This window comes from Rousettus aegyptiacus, unplaced genomic scaffold (assembly GCF_014176215.1).
Source record: "Rousettus aegyptiacus isolate mRouAeg1 unplaced genomic scaffold, mRouAeg1.p scaffold_m13_p_14, whole genome shotgun sequence".
Lineage (NCBI taxonomy): Eukaryota > Metazoa > Chordata > Mammalia > Chiroptera > Pteropodidae > Rousettus > Rousettus aegyptiacus.
In genome coordinates, this window is record NW_023416289.1 from 26,093,488 (window position 1) to 26,110,334 (window position 16,847).

Below are 16,847 nucleotides of genomic sequence, written 5' to 3' on the forward strand. Positions count from 1 at the left end.
ATTTTCTGAACCCAGGTTAGACGAGGCTGTTCTGTTCTATATTCATAAAGCCCTCTCTCAATGTACCTTATATTCTTTAATATTTTTACCTTTCTATATACTCTCTCTCCTAGTATTCACTGACCTACTGGACACTGGGGAATGTGCCTTTTTGCATCTGGCCTAGGGCCCCACGTGTAGTAGGCATTCAGTAAGAGCTTTTAAAATGAAGGCCATTGTCATGGGGCCACATCCACAATGGAATGAAAGCCTGTGAAAGTGAACAGCATATCAGCAGAAGGAAAAATTAGGCTGTCAATCTGCCGAACAGCAAAGATATCTTCTCTTTATTTCAGGTCTTTTAACATGATGGAGCAGGGAGGGAGTGGGGAAGACAAGCTAAACCATCACAGAGCTAAAGAAATGCTTTCCGGTTTTAATTTGGAAAGTGATTGGCACATCACTTCATTGCCATTGCCTGGGTGGGGGACAGGGGCTCTGCCTGTCGCTGTCCCCCAAATGACCATCTCCCGTCCTTCTGTCCTGCCCCCTTAGGGACCACAGTGATGCGGATGACAGCCTTTGATGCAGATGACCCAGCCACGGATAATGCCCTCCTGCGGTATAACATCCGTCAGCAGACACCCGACAAGCCATCTCCCAACATGTTCTACATCGATCCTGAAAAAGGAGACATCGTCACCGTCGTGTCGCCTGCACTGCTGGACAGGGAGGTGAGCTGAAAGGCACCCGTTTTCTTCGTGAAACTCAAATGTAGCTCTCACATGAGGGAGGATGTGGGGCTTTATTATGGTAAAGGTGGAAATTAGGTATTTACTCATGGTTGGGTGGGAAGAATCTATAAAAGGAAATGGGATATTATGTGAACCAAAAACAAAAACAAAAATACCCACACTATAAAAAGCAATACCATCTAGAATTATTTGAATTAATTCAAGCTGCTCTGTTTTCTCAATGACCACTTATTCTTGAGGCCCTAGTAACTGTGAACTCCTCTCCTTACCTTTCTGCCAGAAGGACGGGGAGGGAGGTGGCTTTGCCCAAGATCAACGACGCTTTCCTCATCAGAGTCAGGTGCCTTCAACTCACCTCTGTTCTTCCCCAAGCCCTCTGCTGCATGCCCCTGTTTCCCCCTGGAACCTCTCTCTTCCTTCAGTCTCTGCTTATTTTTTTTTTTTTTTTTTTTTTACCATTAGGCTGTCTCTAAGAAACACCATCCATCTTGTAGGTCAGATGTCACAAACAGGTGACACATGCACCTCAGTCGGTCCATACTCTTGCTCTTTGGTTTGACCCGGGGTGTTTTGAAGTTTTCACATTAGATTCCATGTCAAAATATTTGGATTTTATATTTCTTTTTTAAAAAGTTCTACTTCCAACCTTTCTGAAAATCAGAAATTCTGGAAATTTTGGGCCCATTTCCACATGTGGACAATTAATGGAATATTAGATATGAGGATCAGAGGGAGCGAGTGGCGAACTGTCCCGTTTAGGTGGGGCATGTGCTCCTGTCCCTCCGATGTCCCCTCCTACATGCCTCTTGTCTCTGCCTTTTCCCCTGAGTTCCAGGTCTACCCTGAAACTACCTTCAGGCTACCTTCAGGAGAGCCTCTTGACCCTTCAAACACAGCATACCTACCAACTTAGGGATTCCCATCCAGCCCACCCCAGATCTGCTCCATTTTGGAATTTCTTGCTCCCTGTGTGGCCGCACTTCACATGTATGACCCCCTGCAGTCACCTTTGGTCTTCTACCAGAACCATCTGCCATGGGGTATCTGCTGTGCATTTTCCCCTCAGTGTTTCTGATTAAACAAATCCTGGATCAGAAATGCCTTCTCTCCCTTCTGCTTTCCATGCTGTAGCCTCTCACCTGATTCTGGGTTAGATCCACTTCCTCTAAGAAGCCTGAACTTACCTGTAGCCATCATGTGGCATTCGCCACATGCTCTTTTAAGTTGCCATTTGTCTCATTAAAGAATATCCCCTTTTTGTCTAGACCTGTGTGTGGTCCAATGGAATAACCACTAGTCACACGTACTTATTTAAATTTTAATTTACAGAAGTTGAAATTAAAATGTAAAAATTGGGTTCTCAGTCAGACTATCCACATTTCAAGTGCTCGGTAGCCTCATGTAGCTATAGTGGCTACTGTATTGGCCAGAACAGATATAAAATATTGCCATCATCATAGACTGTTCTGCAGAGCAACACTGGCCTCAACTGTAAATTACTCGAGATCAGAGACTCTGATCATAAGTATATATGTATCCCCACTGCCTGGCATAATTTGAGACATCCTAAAATATCCCTATTAAACGGTTTTTTTGCATATAGGCAAGAATGACTTGGAAACGACACTAAGATTTTACATTTGAGGGGCAGGAAACAGTAGCAAGAAATGGGAAATTATTGGAAGGGAGGGCGAGAATGAAATTTGCACTGAAACTCTGATTTTCACTTGGAAAATGTAATTCTTTCTAATTAAAAACAGGAAAGTAGGGGGGAAAAGAACATATTGATTCCATTTCCTTCATTTTGTCTCTCATTCTCTTTCCAATGCTCCCTATTATATGGCTGCCTGACTGCCATATTATCTTCTTTGGAGGCAAGTAATGACTTTCTGACTCTCTTTATTCCCCATCCAGCATGCACACATGCATGCACATGCGCGTGCGAGCACACACACACGCACACGCACACACGCTTTGCCAGAAACCATAATCCTCCCAATGGTGCCTGAAAATTCTTACAAGGGAAAGATAAAATGCTGTGATTTCTGCATCTCAGCTACTCTCTTTACTGATAGAAAATGTTTTGTAAGTCTCTATTTATAAATCAAAGTGATAATGTAGTGGATTATTCAATTTTTTAAGGTTTATTTTGGCAACAGATGTGTTTCAAGCTCATTATCTCTTCATTTGGGTTTTGGTTAAGTTGCAATAAGTATATAATTATGGGAGTTGAATTAAGCATTTCTAGCTCCATACATAACTGCTCAAAAAAAAAAAAAAAAAAGAAGACAAACACGATTTAACTGGAATTGAAAAATCAATGAAAATGAACGATGAATGTCACTTTTCCGTGAGGGTTTCCAGAGTTCATTGCTGACCCAGGCAACATCAGTACGATCTGATCTGAAGGAGGAAACATTCTTGGATTCAGGGGAGCCGCGCCTGTTGGTGCTGCTGTGAGCTTCTCGTCTTGCTGGCAGGTTTGCCGAAAGGATGAAACATGAAGCCAAGCTTCTCACCCCTAAAGGGACAGAGCTTGCACGTCAGTCGGAACTCCAGTCAGGGTCTCCAAAGGCTGCCGTGCGCTCATCTTGCTGCTCCTTTTCTCTGGTCCATGTGCATCTGACAGGTTCCCTCAGCAGCACTGTGGAATTATTACTCATTATTTCTGCAGAGCTTCTGAGTAAGCATCCTGTCTTAGTTGTGGTTTTAAACGTCTACTTCTGGGCCACCTGGGCAGACTATTTCACACAGATTTTTGCACCACTCCCTTCCAAGAGGATATTCCATTGGGGGAGCCCTACACACTTTGTATGATCCCAAGCAATATTAAGTTGTAGTCACCCCGTCTTCACTCACAGTACCTCAAATAGCATGTTTGGATGTTCAGTATTGTGAGTATAAACAAGTAGGTCAGGGACCCACCCCTTAGGAGCTGGGGCCGCTGAGATTGTACAAATGGTTTGCTGCCCTCCAGCCTCCGCCTTATCAGAAGCAAAGGCTCCAGAAACCCACCAGCTGGTTGACATGCACCCAATCGAAGGATAAATTCTTCACTTTGATTTTTCTTCCATTTAGCACCTTTCCTTTCATGAGTAAATTCCCAAAATGGAACCCACCCAATCAGACATGTTGACCCAGGGGAGAGACGACATAGACTTCAGGGGGAGCAGGCACAGTTTTCTCTGAACTTGCCTGTGTAGCTTCCCTGCCTTTCACATATTTACTTTGTAATAAAGCTTGTCACTGAGGACAGTCAAGGACACCAGTATGATCTTTCTAAAATGTCTTTTCAGTTATAGTTGACATACAAGATTATATTAGTTTAGGGTGCACAATATAGTATGTAGACTATGAAGTGATCCCCCTGATTACTCTAGCGCCCGCCTGACATCGTACGTAGTTATCACAATGTCATCGACTGCGGTCCCTGTGCTGTACTGCCTGTCCCCTCACTATTTTTTATAACTGGCAATTTGTTATAAATTTCTTAATCTCTTCACTTTTTTTTCCCATCCCCTCAATCCCCCTCCCGATCTGGGAACTGTCAAAATGTTCTCTGTATCTATGAGTTTGTTTCTGTTTTGTGTTCGTTTATTTTGTTATTTAGATTCCACATACAAGTGAAATCATATAGTATTTGTTTTTCCCTGTCTGAATTATCTCGCTTAGCATAGTACCCACTAGGTCCATCCATGTTGTTGCAAATGGCAAGATTTCATTTCTTTTTATAGCTAATAGTCCATTGTATATATGTACCACTTTGTATTTATCCAATAGTCTATCAATGAATATTTAGGTTGCTTGAGTATCTTGGCTATTATAAATAATGCTGCAATGATCATAGGGGCGCATATGTCTTTTCACAAGTAGGTATTCAGTTAAGCAGTAAAGGTTGTATCTGTAATATCTTTTCCAACCTTGATATGATATTTACTGCCATTTATTGCCCTTGCCTTATCATAAGCTCAGTGTTAATAGGGATCAAATTTCACTTGAAAACATGGAGCATTTTCCACGACAAATGCTTCCATATACCTTTTCTGAAACCCTATCAGAACATACACCTCCTGAAGAAAGAGGTCTTAGATTTCTGTTCCATCTCTGTATTCCCATTGCCAAACTTAATGACAGGTAAATAATAGGCACTCAGTAAAGATTTGCTGGATGGATGGATGGATGGATGGATGGATGGATGGATGACCTATGTTCCTTCCATTTGTATATTTATGAATAAATAGCTAACAGATTATCTGGGAACTTACTGTAAGATCTACCTCCTAGCATGGGTATATAAACAGAAAATGATTTTATTTTAGTTGAGAGCTTAGGCTTGCCCTTGTGTAATCATCCAGTAATCTAATTTATTCACCTTATACCTACCTTGTGTCAGGAATAGCTCTGGGCTCTAAAATATACCCTGGAATAGGATGAACATGAAGATCTGTCTCTCTTCTTTAAATGTTTGGAGAAACATTTGGAGAAAGTAAGAGCCATATATCTTACTAAACAAAATTGGGTTCATTTGGGGCACTCTTTTATTTTTTCTATAACCATTCTCAGCCCCTCATTCTGACAGCTCTGTCTATGTTTTTGAACTATGTCTGGCTGCACTACAAAATACAATCAGATAAAAGTCCCTAACATTTGATAAATGGTTTATTTTGTTAATCATCTTGGCCACTGGACTGAAATTCATCAACTGAAATCTGCTAACTTTTTGAGAACAGCCACTATTTGCAACTACTCAGAGTAACTAGTATTCGGTTTGGGGGGTTCGTTTTTCTTTTTCTTTCTTTCCTTCCTTCCCTTCCCTTCCTGTCTTCCTCTTTCTCTCTCTCCTCTCTTTCTTTCTTTTTTCTTGTTGCAAATGGAACAGTTTCTAAAAGAGGCCCTTAAAATTTGATCTTAACACTTGCACTGTGAGAGTATCATTAGTCTTTTTAAAGAGTTTGAGCCCAGCACTTTTCTATCTTTGTTTGAATTCATCTTTATTATATATTATCTTCCAGATAATCTAAGGAAAGTGATAGCCTACCCATAAAAATGTACATATAATAAAAGATATTAGAGCTGTGAATGTAATTTATTTTCTATTTTCAGCTGGTAAAGGATTTTCTGAAACTTTATAAGGCCCCCAATTTCTAGGCCACATTTGAAAATGGAGAGAATTTCTTACCTTCTTTCCATGGTAAGTGTCACATAAGGACTTTTTTTCAGACCTTTGTGCATTGATTAACCACGAGAGATTCAGCAGTCCTTGAATCTGTCAGAGAAGAAAACCAAAGACTATTAGAGGGAACATCCTGTGTAAAATAGTCAATGAAATAGGATGTGTAGCTGTAAGCCGACAGAGAACTATGTGTTTAGCCAAGATGATCCCAGTTAAAATAATATCATGTAGGCTGCATTTCCAGAAATGTACTGAAGAAATCTATGAAAGTGATATCAAGTCAAGCTGCCTGAAAATAAGATAATAGTAATAAAGAATAGCATTTTTCTCATGCCTTGAATGAAAGCTAGAAGAAGTCTTCATACTCTCGGGAAAATAAATGTTTTCAGGCTGCTCTTATCTAATGCTAATACTTTTCTCATTATCGTCATGTTTAAAACATTGGCAGTAATTACACACAATTCAATCATGCTGTCGAGAATATTCTATTTCTTTGTTTTAGTGGGTGGGACCAGAATTATTTAGATAGCGGCATCCTCACCATTTCTGTGAGCTATTTACTCATAAATATTTTTGTTGGGATAATTTCCTCCATTTTTTATATTACTTGCTGCTGAGAAAAGGGGGGGGAGTAGATGTAAATAAATTCTTATTATTTTTAAAACAACACATTATCCTTGCAAGTGAAACACAGATGGTGAACCACCCTATGCAAATCGTACCGCTCTGCTGTGTTAGCAAATAAAACGGAATAGAACATTCCTAAGGCAGGATGCTAAGCCCTGGGGTCTGAAATTCATTTGCAAGCATGCCTCCTATTAGCCTCCTATTGCTGGCAATGGGAAGAGCACCTTGTGGCCTTCTTCTCTTCTCCATACTGGATAAATTCTAGCAGGAGACTTTGATGAGTCTCAGAGCTCTACTGGAGATTCTAACCACCTCCACCACACCTCCAAGGTTAGCCCATCAACTCGTGAAAGGTAGGTCTGTGTCTGGTTGCCTAGGATGACCTTGGCTTAGCTGAAACCTGGTCTGAGAGTCATGAGCCAAGGGTATGGTTGCTGGCTCTAGATTCTACGGATTCAGAGCTACCTCCACGTCTTATCAGCTGTGAGAACTTGGGCAGATCAGTTACCATCTCTAAGCCTCAGTTTCTTCATCTACCACAGTGAGGATCATCATAGTCCCTATCTCATAGGCTGATTGGGAAGATTAAATAAGATTTTTCAATCACACACATCCCGTAAATATTAGTTGATATTAGTTATTTTCATTATGGACGATGAGATTGAAGAAGCAAAGTGAAGTTGGAGACACAAATATTGGTGTTTGAGCAAAGTCTTGATAGATGAATGGAAACCTACAATGAAGAAGTTAAAGGAAAAGTATCATTAGGAGAGGAACATCATGAGCAAAGGCATGACATGTTCACATGTTACTAGAAGAGAGACTGGGGAATTGAGGGTGTCACATGGAAAGATACCAGAAGAAGGGTGGGAGTTGTTACAAGATTGCAAAGGGCTTCAGATGTCATCCTAAGAATTATGGATATATCCTACTGTAAATGCAATATCACCAACCATATTTTAACATTAAACACAGCTCTGCTAAACACAGTGTTCTCAGAGCTGTGACTTGGAGACAGAGCTGGTGAGTTAACGGAGAAAACATCAGTAGTAAAGCAGAGGCATTTAGGAGGCAGATAAAAATGGTTGGTGAATGATGAGTTGTTGAGTCAGAGTTGCCTAGCCTTATCAACGGAAGGCATGGGGAGTTACCACTTGAATCTAAATTCCCCAAGTTGTTAACTAGATTAATAGACAACAGCCTAGTTTGTATCTTCTGTTCTTGTGCATCTTAAAGTATTAGATAATCAGTGGTTACTTGGCACATGTTGAATCAAGACACAACTTTGTCATTAGAAGAGAGTCATCTCTTTGGATTTGACAGATGTTTAGGTCTCTAGCCTTCTCTTTTTCTTTTTTCTCTTTTTATTTCTATTATTGTAAAAAAAAATACATAGCGATGATGAATTTAGAGTGCTTCTATTTTTCTGTCATGTAAAATTTTTCCATTTTATGTGAAATACCCTAAAAAGTTTTAAATATTTTGTGTGTGTGTGAAAAGTTCTTTTAGAGAGCAATTTATTTCTCTCCATCAGCCAATAACTATAACCAGCTTGTTGAGGCATGTTTTACTTCATTGACAGATTTTCCAGTTACTATACTTAAATAACATTGTTCTAAATACCATCCCTGTTAATAGTCCTGGTCAGAGAGATACCTTCCAATTTAGAACAAATGTCTAGTTTAGTCTGGCTTTGAACTGGTAGAAGTAAATGGGGAAATGCCTTGCTCCTGCCATATTGAGAACAACTATCATTTAAGGAAAGAAAATTTGGTTGACACTCTTTGTAAAGTAGGTATTTCCAATTTATCTTAATATGTTTGGCTTCTAGCCAGGATCTGGGTTATTGCAAAAGCTATGAGTTGTGTTCCTTGTAAAGCATTTTAAGGGAAGATGACTAGAAGCTAGAACAGTTAGATTAAGGCAAGCTAATAGACAATCATATAATGTGAAGTCCTTTCACTGTTGAATGTGACATTACAGTGTCACATAAAATTGATCATGCCTTTAGAACACCAAATAATATTACCAATAAACTTTTATCCTATAGAAAAGCATAGCAAATGAGATACTCCATTACAATAAAATGGGAAAAAATGTGGATCCCAGGCTTTCTGAGTCATAGTCATGTCTTGATGATGTCTTATTTTATTTTTATTTATTCATTTTTTATTTTTTATGCCTACAGCACCTGGTCTTCCTAGGTGGTCTTGCATCCAAGTACTAACCAGGCCCAGCCCTATTAGCTTCTGAGATCAGACGGGGTCAGGCATGTTCCAGGTGGCGTGGCCGTAGCAAATGGCTTTTTAAAATGCCCCTAATATTCTTTGACTCTGCAATTCCATATTATCAAATATGTATGCAAGCATTCACCAGTGGGGGTTTTTGCTGGATCTTTATGTAGAGAACCAAACTGAGTGTCCAACCATTGTAGATCTGTTCAATAAATTATGCTATATTCCTACATTGTGATTCCATTGAATCATGTAAAATCATGTGGTAAAAGAATATATAATGAGATGGAAAGATATTAACAAGCATCTTTAAAAATATTTCCTAAGCTATGATTTTTGTTTATATATATACATCGGCTAATTCTGTTCAGGCTGCTATAACAAAATGCTATGGATTGGGGTGGCATAAACAGCAGAAATTTATTTCTCAGAGTTCTGGAGTCTGGAAGCCCAAGATCAAGGTGCTGGCCAACTCAGTTCTAGGTGAGAAGATGGCCACCTTCTCACTGTGTCTAGCAATGGCACAGAAAGGAAGCTCTGGTCTCCCTTTCTTTTCTTATAAGGACACTAATCCTACCATGAGGGTCCCACCCTCATGTTCTCATCTAATTGCCTCCCTAAGACCCTACTTCTCAGTACTTTCCCATTGGGGGTTAAGAGCATCAACATATGCATTTCATAGATACAAAATCATTGTCCATACCATATTGTCCAAAATGTGAAAGGATTTATGCAAGTGTGTTAAGAGGGGTCATTTTAGGACATTTTCTTATAGTGCAGTGTCTACAATGACAATCTTCACATGCAGTTCACTTGAGTTTGAACCTCAGTTCTGCCTCTTACCAGCTCTGTGCTACTGGGAAAGTTAGTAACTTGAACAACTGGTAGCCGTAATTATGAGTTCCATATCATTAAATATTCTCCCACGTCACTATTAATGCTCCAGAGGGCTCAACTGCATGGCAGTAGCATAATATAGAGAACAATATTATAGTTGGAGCGCTGCCTCAGTTTCTTCATCTGTAAAATGGGAGTCTAAATAGTGCCTTTCTCAAAAGGCTATTGTGAGGATTAAATGAATTAATATAAGCACCTATTTAGGAGAATAATGGATGTGGGGTAGCTATTGCTGTTATTTGTATTTTCTGGATGCAGTGATTATGTATTGCTCAGGTAATAAAAATACAATTCTGTTCATCATTTTAAAAAGCAGTTCTATCTGGGTCCTGAGAGCAAAGGATTTCAGGTTAGGACGCCACACCATGAAGGCTGGAGAAGCAACAGGACTGTCACTTTTTAATTCAGAAACTGGTTTCTACGTGAGCCAGTTTATTTGTTGACAAAGCAGTGGGAGTTGTCTCAGGCATCATGGCCTCAGCCAGTATTGCTAAGGTCACAGGCGGTACATTTCAAATGTCAGGAACAAATGTTTTTAAGGGTGTAGTAAAGTAAATCTTGTCAAAACTTCCTCACCTGAAATGATAAGCATTCTCATTTCTTTAAGTGACATGGCCACAACAGTGGCTTTCCACTTCCAGTGGCTCACGGTGAACACTCACTGACCAGCTGTTTACTTTTCATTTCACCGATGCTAACAGGCAGCTTAATAGACATGTTGTGGTGTGTGTTCCTGTGTTTTTAAGATAGCCATGGGAAATGAATTTTTTTTTTTACCTTCCTAAAGAACAGCTGTAGAAATGACTGTTGAAATTCAATGATTGACATCTCTATTTATGGACCTCAAAAGTAGGAACCCAAATTAAATTCCTTTAGATATTTTTTCTCCTGTGCCTTATGAACTGTTTTTGCAGACTTATTTTTCTCCGTGGAAGAACTCCTTGGGTCCTAATTCTAGTTTTGTGTCTCCTGGGGCTCGATTTCTGGGATGGGGGAGAACTGAAAAATTTCTCCATTTTTACTTACTTCTTCTTGGTGTTAGATTACCTCACATATGTGAGGGAGCGTATGCCATACCCACATTGGACAGCTACAGTGTAGACTATTACAGCATTCATTTTCTTCAGCCATGTAGTAAATTAGGGCTGTTACTCTCACAAGATTACCACACCCATTTTGCCTTTGGGACACAAGTTCTCAAGGGCTGACATAACCTTCCTCCTTTACATACCAGAGAGGCAGGGGACTGGACTTGACCTCAAAGGTTCTACTTCGTCTACTCCCATAGGCTACTGAGAAAAAAGCATGGGCCATAATGAAGGGGAAATCTTGACATCTAAACTATAGGGACAGCCTTAAAGTTTATAAAACTCATGTCAGAGATTTCTCTGTTCTTTGCTCTGAGCCTCTTCACACATTTAGGAAGCTTGACTCAGTTTCCCTCAGCTCTTCTATTAGAAAGGCTATATAGTGTATTGGCTCAGAGCATGGGCCTGAGAATTCTAAAGCCCTGAAGAGGAGTCCGGGCTCTGCATCCTGTTAGCTGTGTGACCTTGGGCAAGTCACTTCACCTCTCTGAGCTTTAGTTTCTTCACCTATAAAATGGACCTCAAAACATGACTTTTGGGGATGACAAAATAAGGTCCCCAATATTTCCTCATCCTAATCCCTAGAGCCTGTAACTATGTTACTTTATAGGTAAATATATAGGTATAGATATAGATGATATAAATATAGATATACATAGATATAGATATCTTTGCAGATGTGATTAAGTCAAGGATTTTAAGATGCAGAGATTATTCTAGGTTGTCCCTTTGGGCCTTACATAGTCATAAGGGTCCTTATAAGGGGGAGGCAGAAAGGTCAGAGTCTGAGAAGCAGGTTTAAAGATGCTACGTTGCTGGCTTTGGGATGGAAGGGGCCACAGTCTAAGAGATGCAGACAGCTTCTACCAACTGGAAAGGACAAGGAAACAAATTCACCACTGGAACCTCCCTAAGGGATGCAGCCCTGCCAAAACCTCAATGTTACCCAATGAGACCCTTTAGACTTCTGACTTCAGAACTATAAGATAATAAATCCTTGTTGTTTTCAAGTCACTAAGTTGTGTAATTTGTTACAGCAGCCATAGGAAACTGACACAACCTGCTTTGCATGGTTTGGAGGATCGAAGGTGAATGATGCGTGATGTGTATCAGCTTTGGCACACAGAAAGCTCTCAGCCAGTGGTAGTCATTACCAGTAATGAAGATAAGACTCAGGGACGACACAGATGTGTTCCAACCAGAGGTGGAGTCCACTTGACCAGATCTTCGTGTGTCATATCTATTAACACCCCAGGCCCTCTCTGGAAGGTTGAATAACTGCCATCCAACCCAGCCAATCCACTTGAGTCTGTGGCAGGAAATACCAGTGTTGCCTTCAAGAAGTGGCTTCCGTTAGCTTTCATTAAGGACAGAGTGGAGCCTGTTGGTTCTGCTTTAGTTCCCTAAACTCAGCCTTACAAAGTCTACACGGGAGCATTGTTTTTTACATCCTGTGGAGATCTGTACATTGTAAGTGCTCGATATACGTTAATGAGAGTGGTCGCATCCTCATTAGTTAAGCAAAGGGTATAACGTGAGGCCTTGATTCATGCGAGTAAATGCTGTTGTGTTGAGGGGCTAAGAGTTCATGAATAGTGCTCTTCCATCCCTTTCCAAGTTAGAATCCCCTAAGTAATAAGACATGGGGCAACCGGAAATCAAACCATAGGCTTGGTTGCCAATGAAGCTGATTGATGAGGAGAGCCATGAGTCTGTGGCCGAAAAAACTCACTAATACTTTATGCTTGAATTAGAGACTTGGCCCCACCCAGTTATGAGTAGAGCGGAACAAGCACAGGCAACTTCCACCTGGGAGGAGCCCACCCCAGGAGTCCTCTGCTAGAGGGACAGGGGAACGGGGAGGCAAGGAGATACGGAGAGAGTGAGCTGGAGAGGCGTCACGCTTTCGATCCAATGCCTCCATCCCTTTCCCCAGGATGGAGTGGGGGCAAGAGAAAGCAGCAGGGTAGCCCCTAGCCCACAAGCCACCTTTCTAGCTAGGAAGATACAAAAAGGTGCCCATTTATCTGAGTGCGTGCAGGGTAATGGAGAAAAGCCCAGAGTGTATACAAGCTCAAGTTGCTTTGCAAAGAAACCTGAGGATAGAAAAATGGAGCTTGCATCCTAAGAGTTCTTTTCTTCTAAGAATTCGCTGTGCATGAAGACTTTTGGAAGGGCTTCAATACACAGCAAATTTCCTGTTAGAGAGAAAAGGGTTAAACCATCAGAAAGCACTCAAGCTGCCAAATTTCCCTACTGTCTGAAAGGCAAAAAGGGAGAGTCAAGGCTTTGCTAAGAACTTCTTTTATTATGGGGGTGGAAAATGAGCCAGATGGTTATGACCTAGACTTGTTCTCTGCTCCGGAGCTGCCTCCATTCTGAGTAAGGCACAGGCTGCCTGACACCGCTGCCGGGTGGGAGATGACAGCTTCATCCTCCCCACCAGGGGCCCTAAGCAGAGCTCGGGCCCTGAGAGCAGCTGGCGTTAGAGCAGATAACCAGGTTACCTGGCCTCCCAGGATGGCAAGGGTGGTGGCTCCAAAGACTGTCTTTCTTAAGTAACATTTGTGTATAGTGGTGTTTTTAAAAATAGGGAATATATTCATACAAGCAAGAAATTAGTGTCCTACCAGGCAAGTCCTATAGTGACTTGTGAGTGAAATGTTTTTTAAAGAAAAATAGCCTCAAATCATCAAATTTTATGCTTTAAAATCTTTCTCTGTTAAAAAAAAAAAAATCTGTAACTTTCCCTAGAGCGAGGGAGCTAATCTGAGGCCTATGGACAGAATCAGGAAGGGGAGAAAGGGCTCATGAATGTAGATGAGAAAAACACATTGTGTTTATTTTCATTAACCATTAAGTACATTTTTTTTTTCTTTTGAAAGGGATGCTCCAGTACACGACCTTCCAATGACTCCCATAATTGATAGAAAAGGAAATGAGATAACTCATCAGATTGTGAATTGTATATTTTGGGTTTTTGTTGCCCCCAAATGAATCCACTGATTTAACCTGACAATCGGTTCTAGACAAGGAATAGCAACTCAGATAGTAGATTAGAATAGTACATTGTTTGGTTCGCAGATCATGTAGGCAAGGGTAGAGGCAGCCACAGGTCTACACACTCACAAATGAAAGGTAGTTTTAAGTTTATATACCTACTCTGAAGGCCGTCGGTGGTTGCTTGGAGTGCTGGGAAGTATTCTGAGTCACATTTTTTCAGTATTTGATTAGTGACATCTTCCCTGGGAGTAAAAGGTAGAAGTGGGGACAGAAAGGTCATGGTTCTAGCCTTTGAGATGTTCAGCCAAACTTGCAAGTCTCAAATATAAAAAGAGTTACAATCTAGTACCTAATGCTTACTGCTACAGTACAAGGCCATGCCAGGAGCAAGGAAAAAAGAATTTTTAACGTTCAAAGAAGATGCGAGCTATCCCGCTGGCCACATTAGCCATTGAATTCTACCCCCTTCCCGATAGTCTCATTTCAATCATCCAAACAGCATCTCCCAGACCGCTGCTATCTACATTCAGAAGCAGCACAATGATCCTTCATCTGAGCATGGAAGCCATGAGAACAGGAACAGCAGCAGTGCCTCCAGAAAAGGGAAATAATACTTCAGTGGAATCATAGTATCAAGGAAAATGTCTTCTTCACAATGGTGCTACTGTGGCTATTTGCCCAACTTGGTTCCAATTGACACCTCAAGGAGAGACATTTAACCACTCGTAAATGCTCAAAAGCCTCCTATTTAACACTGTTACAACTTTACCTATGCAGAAGGGAAGCCAGGATGTAGAGAAATGGTGAGAAGGGAAAGGAGAAAGGAGAAGATGGGCATAATCACCCAACTGTGACACCTCTGTCTGCCTTTCACCCCCATGCAAATAGAAGAAACATGATCCTACCTGCCCCTAACTCTGAACTTGGATTTAAACTTAGGTGTCCCTGTCTCAAATTTAGTTTAAACAGGCCTGACCTCCAGATTCCACACTTCCCCTCAGGAATTCCTGTTTCCAGTCTCATTTCTCACTGTAGTCATCTCCAGCAGGTGTTAGCCTACAATGAAGGATAATTTGAACCAACTCCACCTTTGTGATTGAGGAATAGAGATATGTCTCAGGAAACTTCACTCCTGACTTTGAAAGGCCAGTGAAAATCAATGCAAATTCTTCATCCAGAGCCCTCACAGCCAGCCTAATGATTAATTTATAGGAACTGGCCAACGTGAGGGCACCAAAGAGGACTTGTTTGGTAAAATCATGCCAAAAGAGAGCAATTCTTAAAAGGCTGATAAATTTGAGGTAAACACTCATTCCAAGTTAATGAGATCAGGGAAATAGAAGAGAAGACCAAAAACTGCAGACTTGATATGATTATTTAAAGTTTGCCTCTGATGCCAGACATTGCAAATACATTATCTTGCTCATTACTTCAACAGCCCATGATATAGTGCTGTTATTCCCAGCTTACCCATGAGGAAACTGAAAATCAAAGGGACGGGATAGAAGCAGAATTCACATCCAGGGCAGAGTGAGCCCAAAGAGGCTGTCATGATTTGCTCTTCCACTCACAGCAAACAGAATTAAAATCATTCCAGACTAAGACAGGCCATCATGCCATGCAGGAATAGAAAGTCAAAGGAAAGGGAGGTCAAAGGGTCCGGAGCAAGGCTGATCAGAGTAGAGGATGTGGAAAAGCTCATCTAGATCCTCTCAAAGACATGGAACCACTTGAACTCTCTAGGAGACCATTTCATAGGGAAGGACTCATTGCTGAGAATCCACATGGACGCCTGTGGCTCCTAAATTCAGGTGCCAACAAATGAGATGGAGGAAAGCCCAGCAAGTACATTGGCTTCTTTATTCTAACCTCCCTGGTCTAAACGACAATCCGACTTGAGCTTTCTGATTTTATCTCCTGCCACTGTTTCCCTAAATCATTCCATGCTCCACTGACATCAGTTTTTTCCCTTTTCCTCAAAGACGATGCACTTCTTACTTTTGCACACTATGGTAGCCAGCCCCCAGGGAGTCCCACCTCCTGGTAGCCATGCTCTTATGTAGTCCTCTCTCAAACTGAATACGAGTGACCTGTATAACCAATAGGACCCAGCAAAAATGACATCGCGACTTCCAAGCCTAGGCTATTTTTCCTTCTTGCTATGGGGAAAGCCAACTGCCATATTGTGAGGACGCTCAAGTAGCCACATGGCAAACAACTGAGACCACCTACCAACAGCCAGCACTGACTCACCAGCCCTGTGACCAGGCCATCCTGGAAGCAGACCCACTAGCCCCAGTCAAGCTCTGGGAGAACTATAGCTTCACCAACAGCCTGATGGCTGACTCATGAGACATGGAACCCAAACCACCCAGCTAAATTCTTGACTGACATAAATTGTGTGAGATAACAATTGTTACTAATTGCTTACAGCAATAAATTTGGGATAATTTGTTATGCAGCGATAAATAAATAATGCATACATACCGTGGCCTCTGCTGAAAAAACTGTTCATTTCCCCTGTTATCCTTTCAGATCTGATTTGAATAGCTCCTCTGTGGAGCCTTCCCAACCCTCGGCTAAATTAATTTCTCCTTCTTTATTTTTAACACAAATTATTTAATATCCTATTAATGCAATTATTACAAGGAAAAATAATGTTTTAGTTATAGGTCTTTCTGTCAACTCTGGGTTTCTTGAGAAGATTTGCAATTTATTCATACTTCAAAATGGTATTATTTCAATATAGGGGCTCTGAAAATAGTTGAATAAATGAAGAGTACATATAGGAATCTGAGGAAATTTAAGCCAAATACATTTAAAGCAATGGTATTTTTAATGCATATTTAACTAAAAATACAAAGACCTTTAAAGGGGCTTACAAGCAACATTAACTAGTGCCTAGTCTTAATCCAATTCTTAATAATCAATAATAATTGATTGCTTCTTTTGAAGAGAATTAGAGAACCAAGAATATGTTTGCAAAGGCAATTGGAATGTTTAGCTGAGCTAGACTGTTTATATCTAATGCCACCTTGTCTATTGACATAGCCTTCTGAATTGCCTGATCCTGTCTAATGGCACATGCTCA

At 40.8% G+C, this 16,847-nt stretch overlaps 1 protein-coding gene across 3 annotated transcripts in view; it reads left to right on the forward strand.

Annotated features, from left to right (window-relative positions):
- Window positions 1-16,847, forward strand: part of CDH13 (cadherin 13) — a 1,315,977-nt gene that overhangs the window by 1,093,040 nt on the left and 206,090 nt on the right. For all 3 annotated transcript variants that reach the window (XM_016165971.2, XM_016165972.2, XM_016165970.2), the window contains one exon: window positions 535-713. In XM_016165971.2, coding sequence (XP_016021457.2) covers window positions 535-713 — 179 coding nt within the window. The remainder of the gene's footprint in view (window positions 1-534; window positions 714-16,847) is intronic.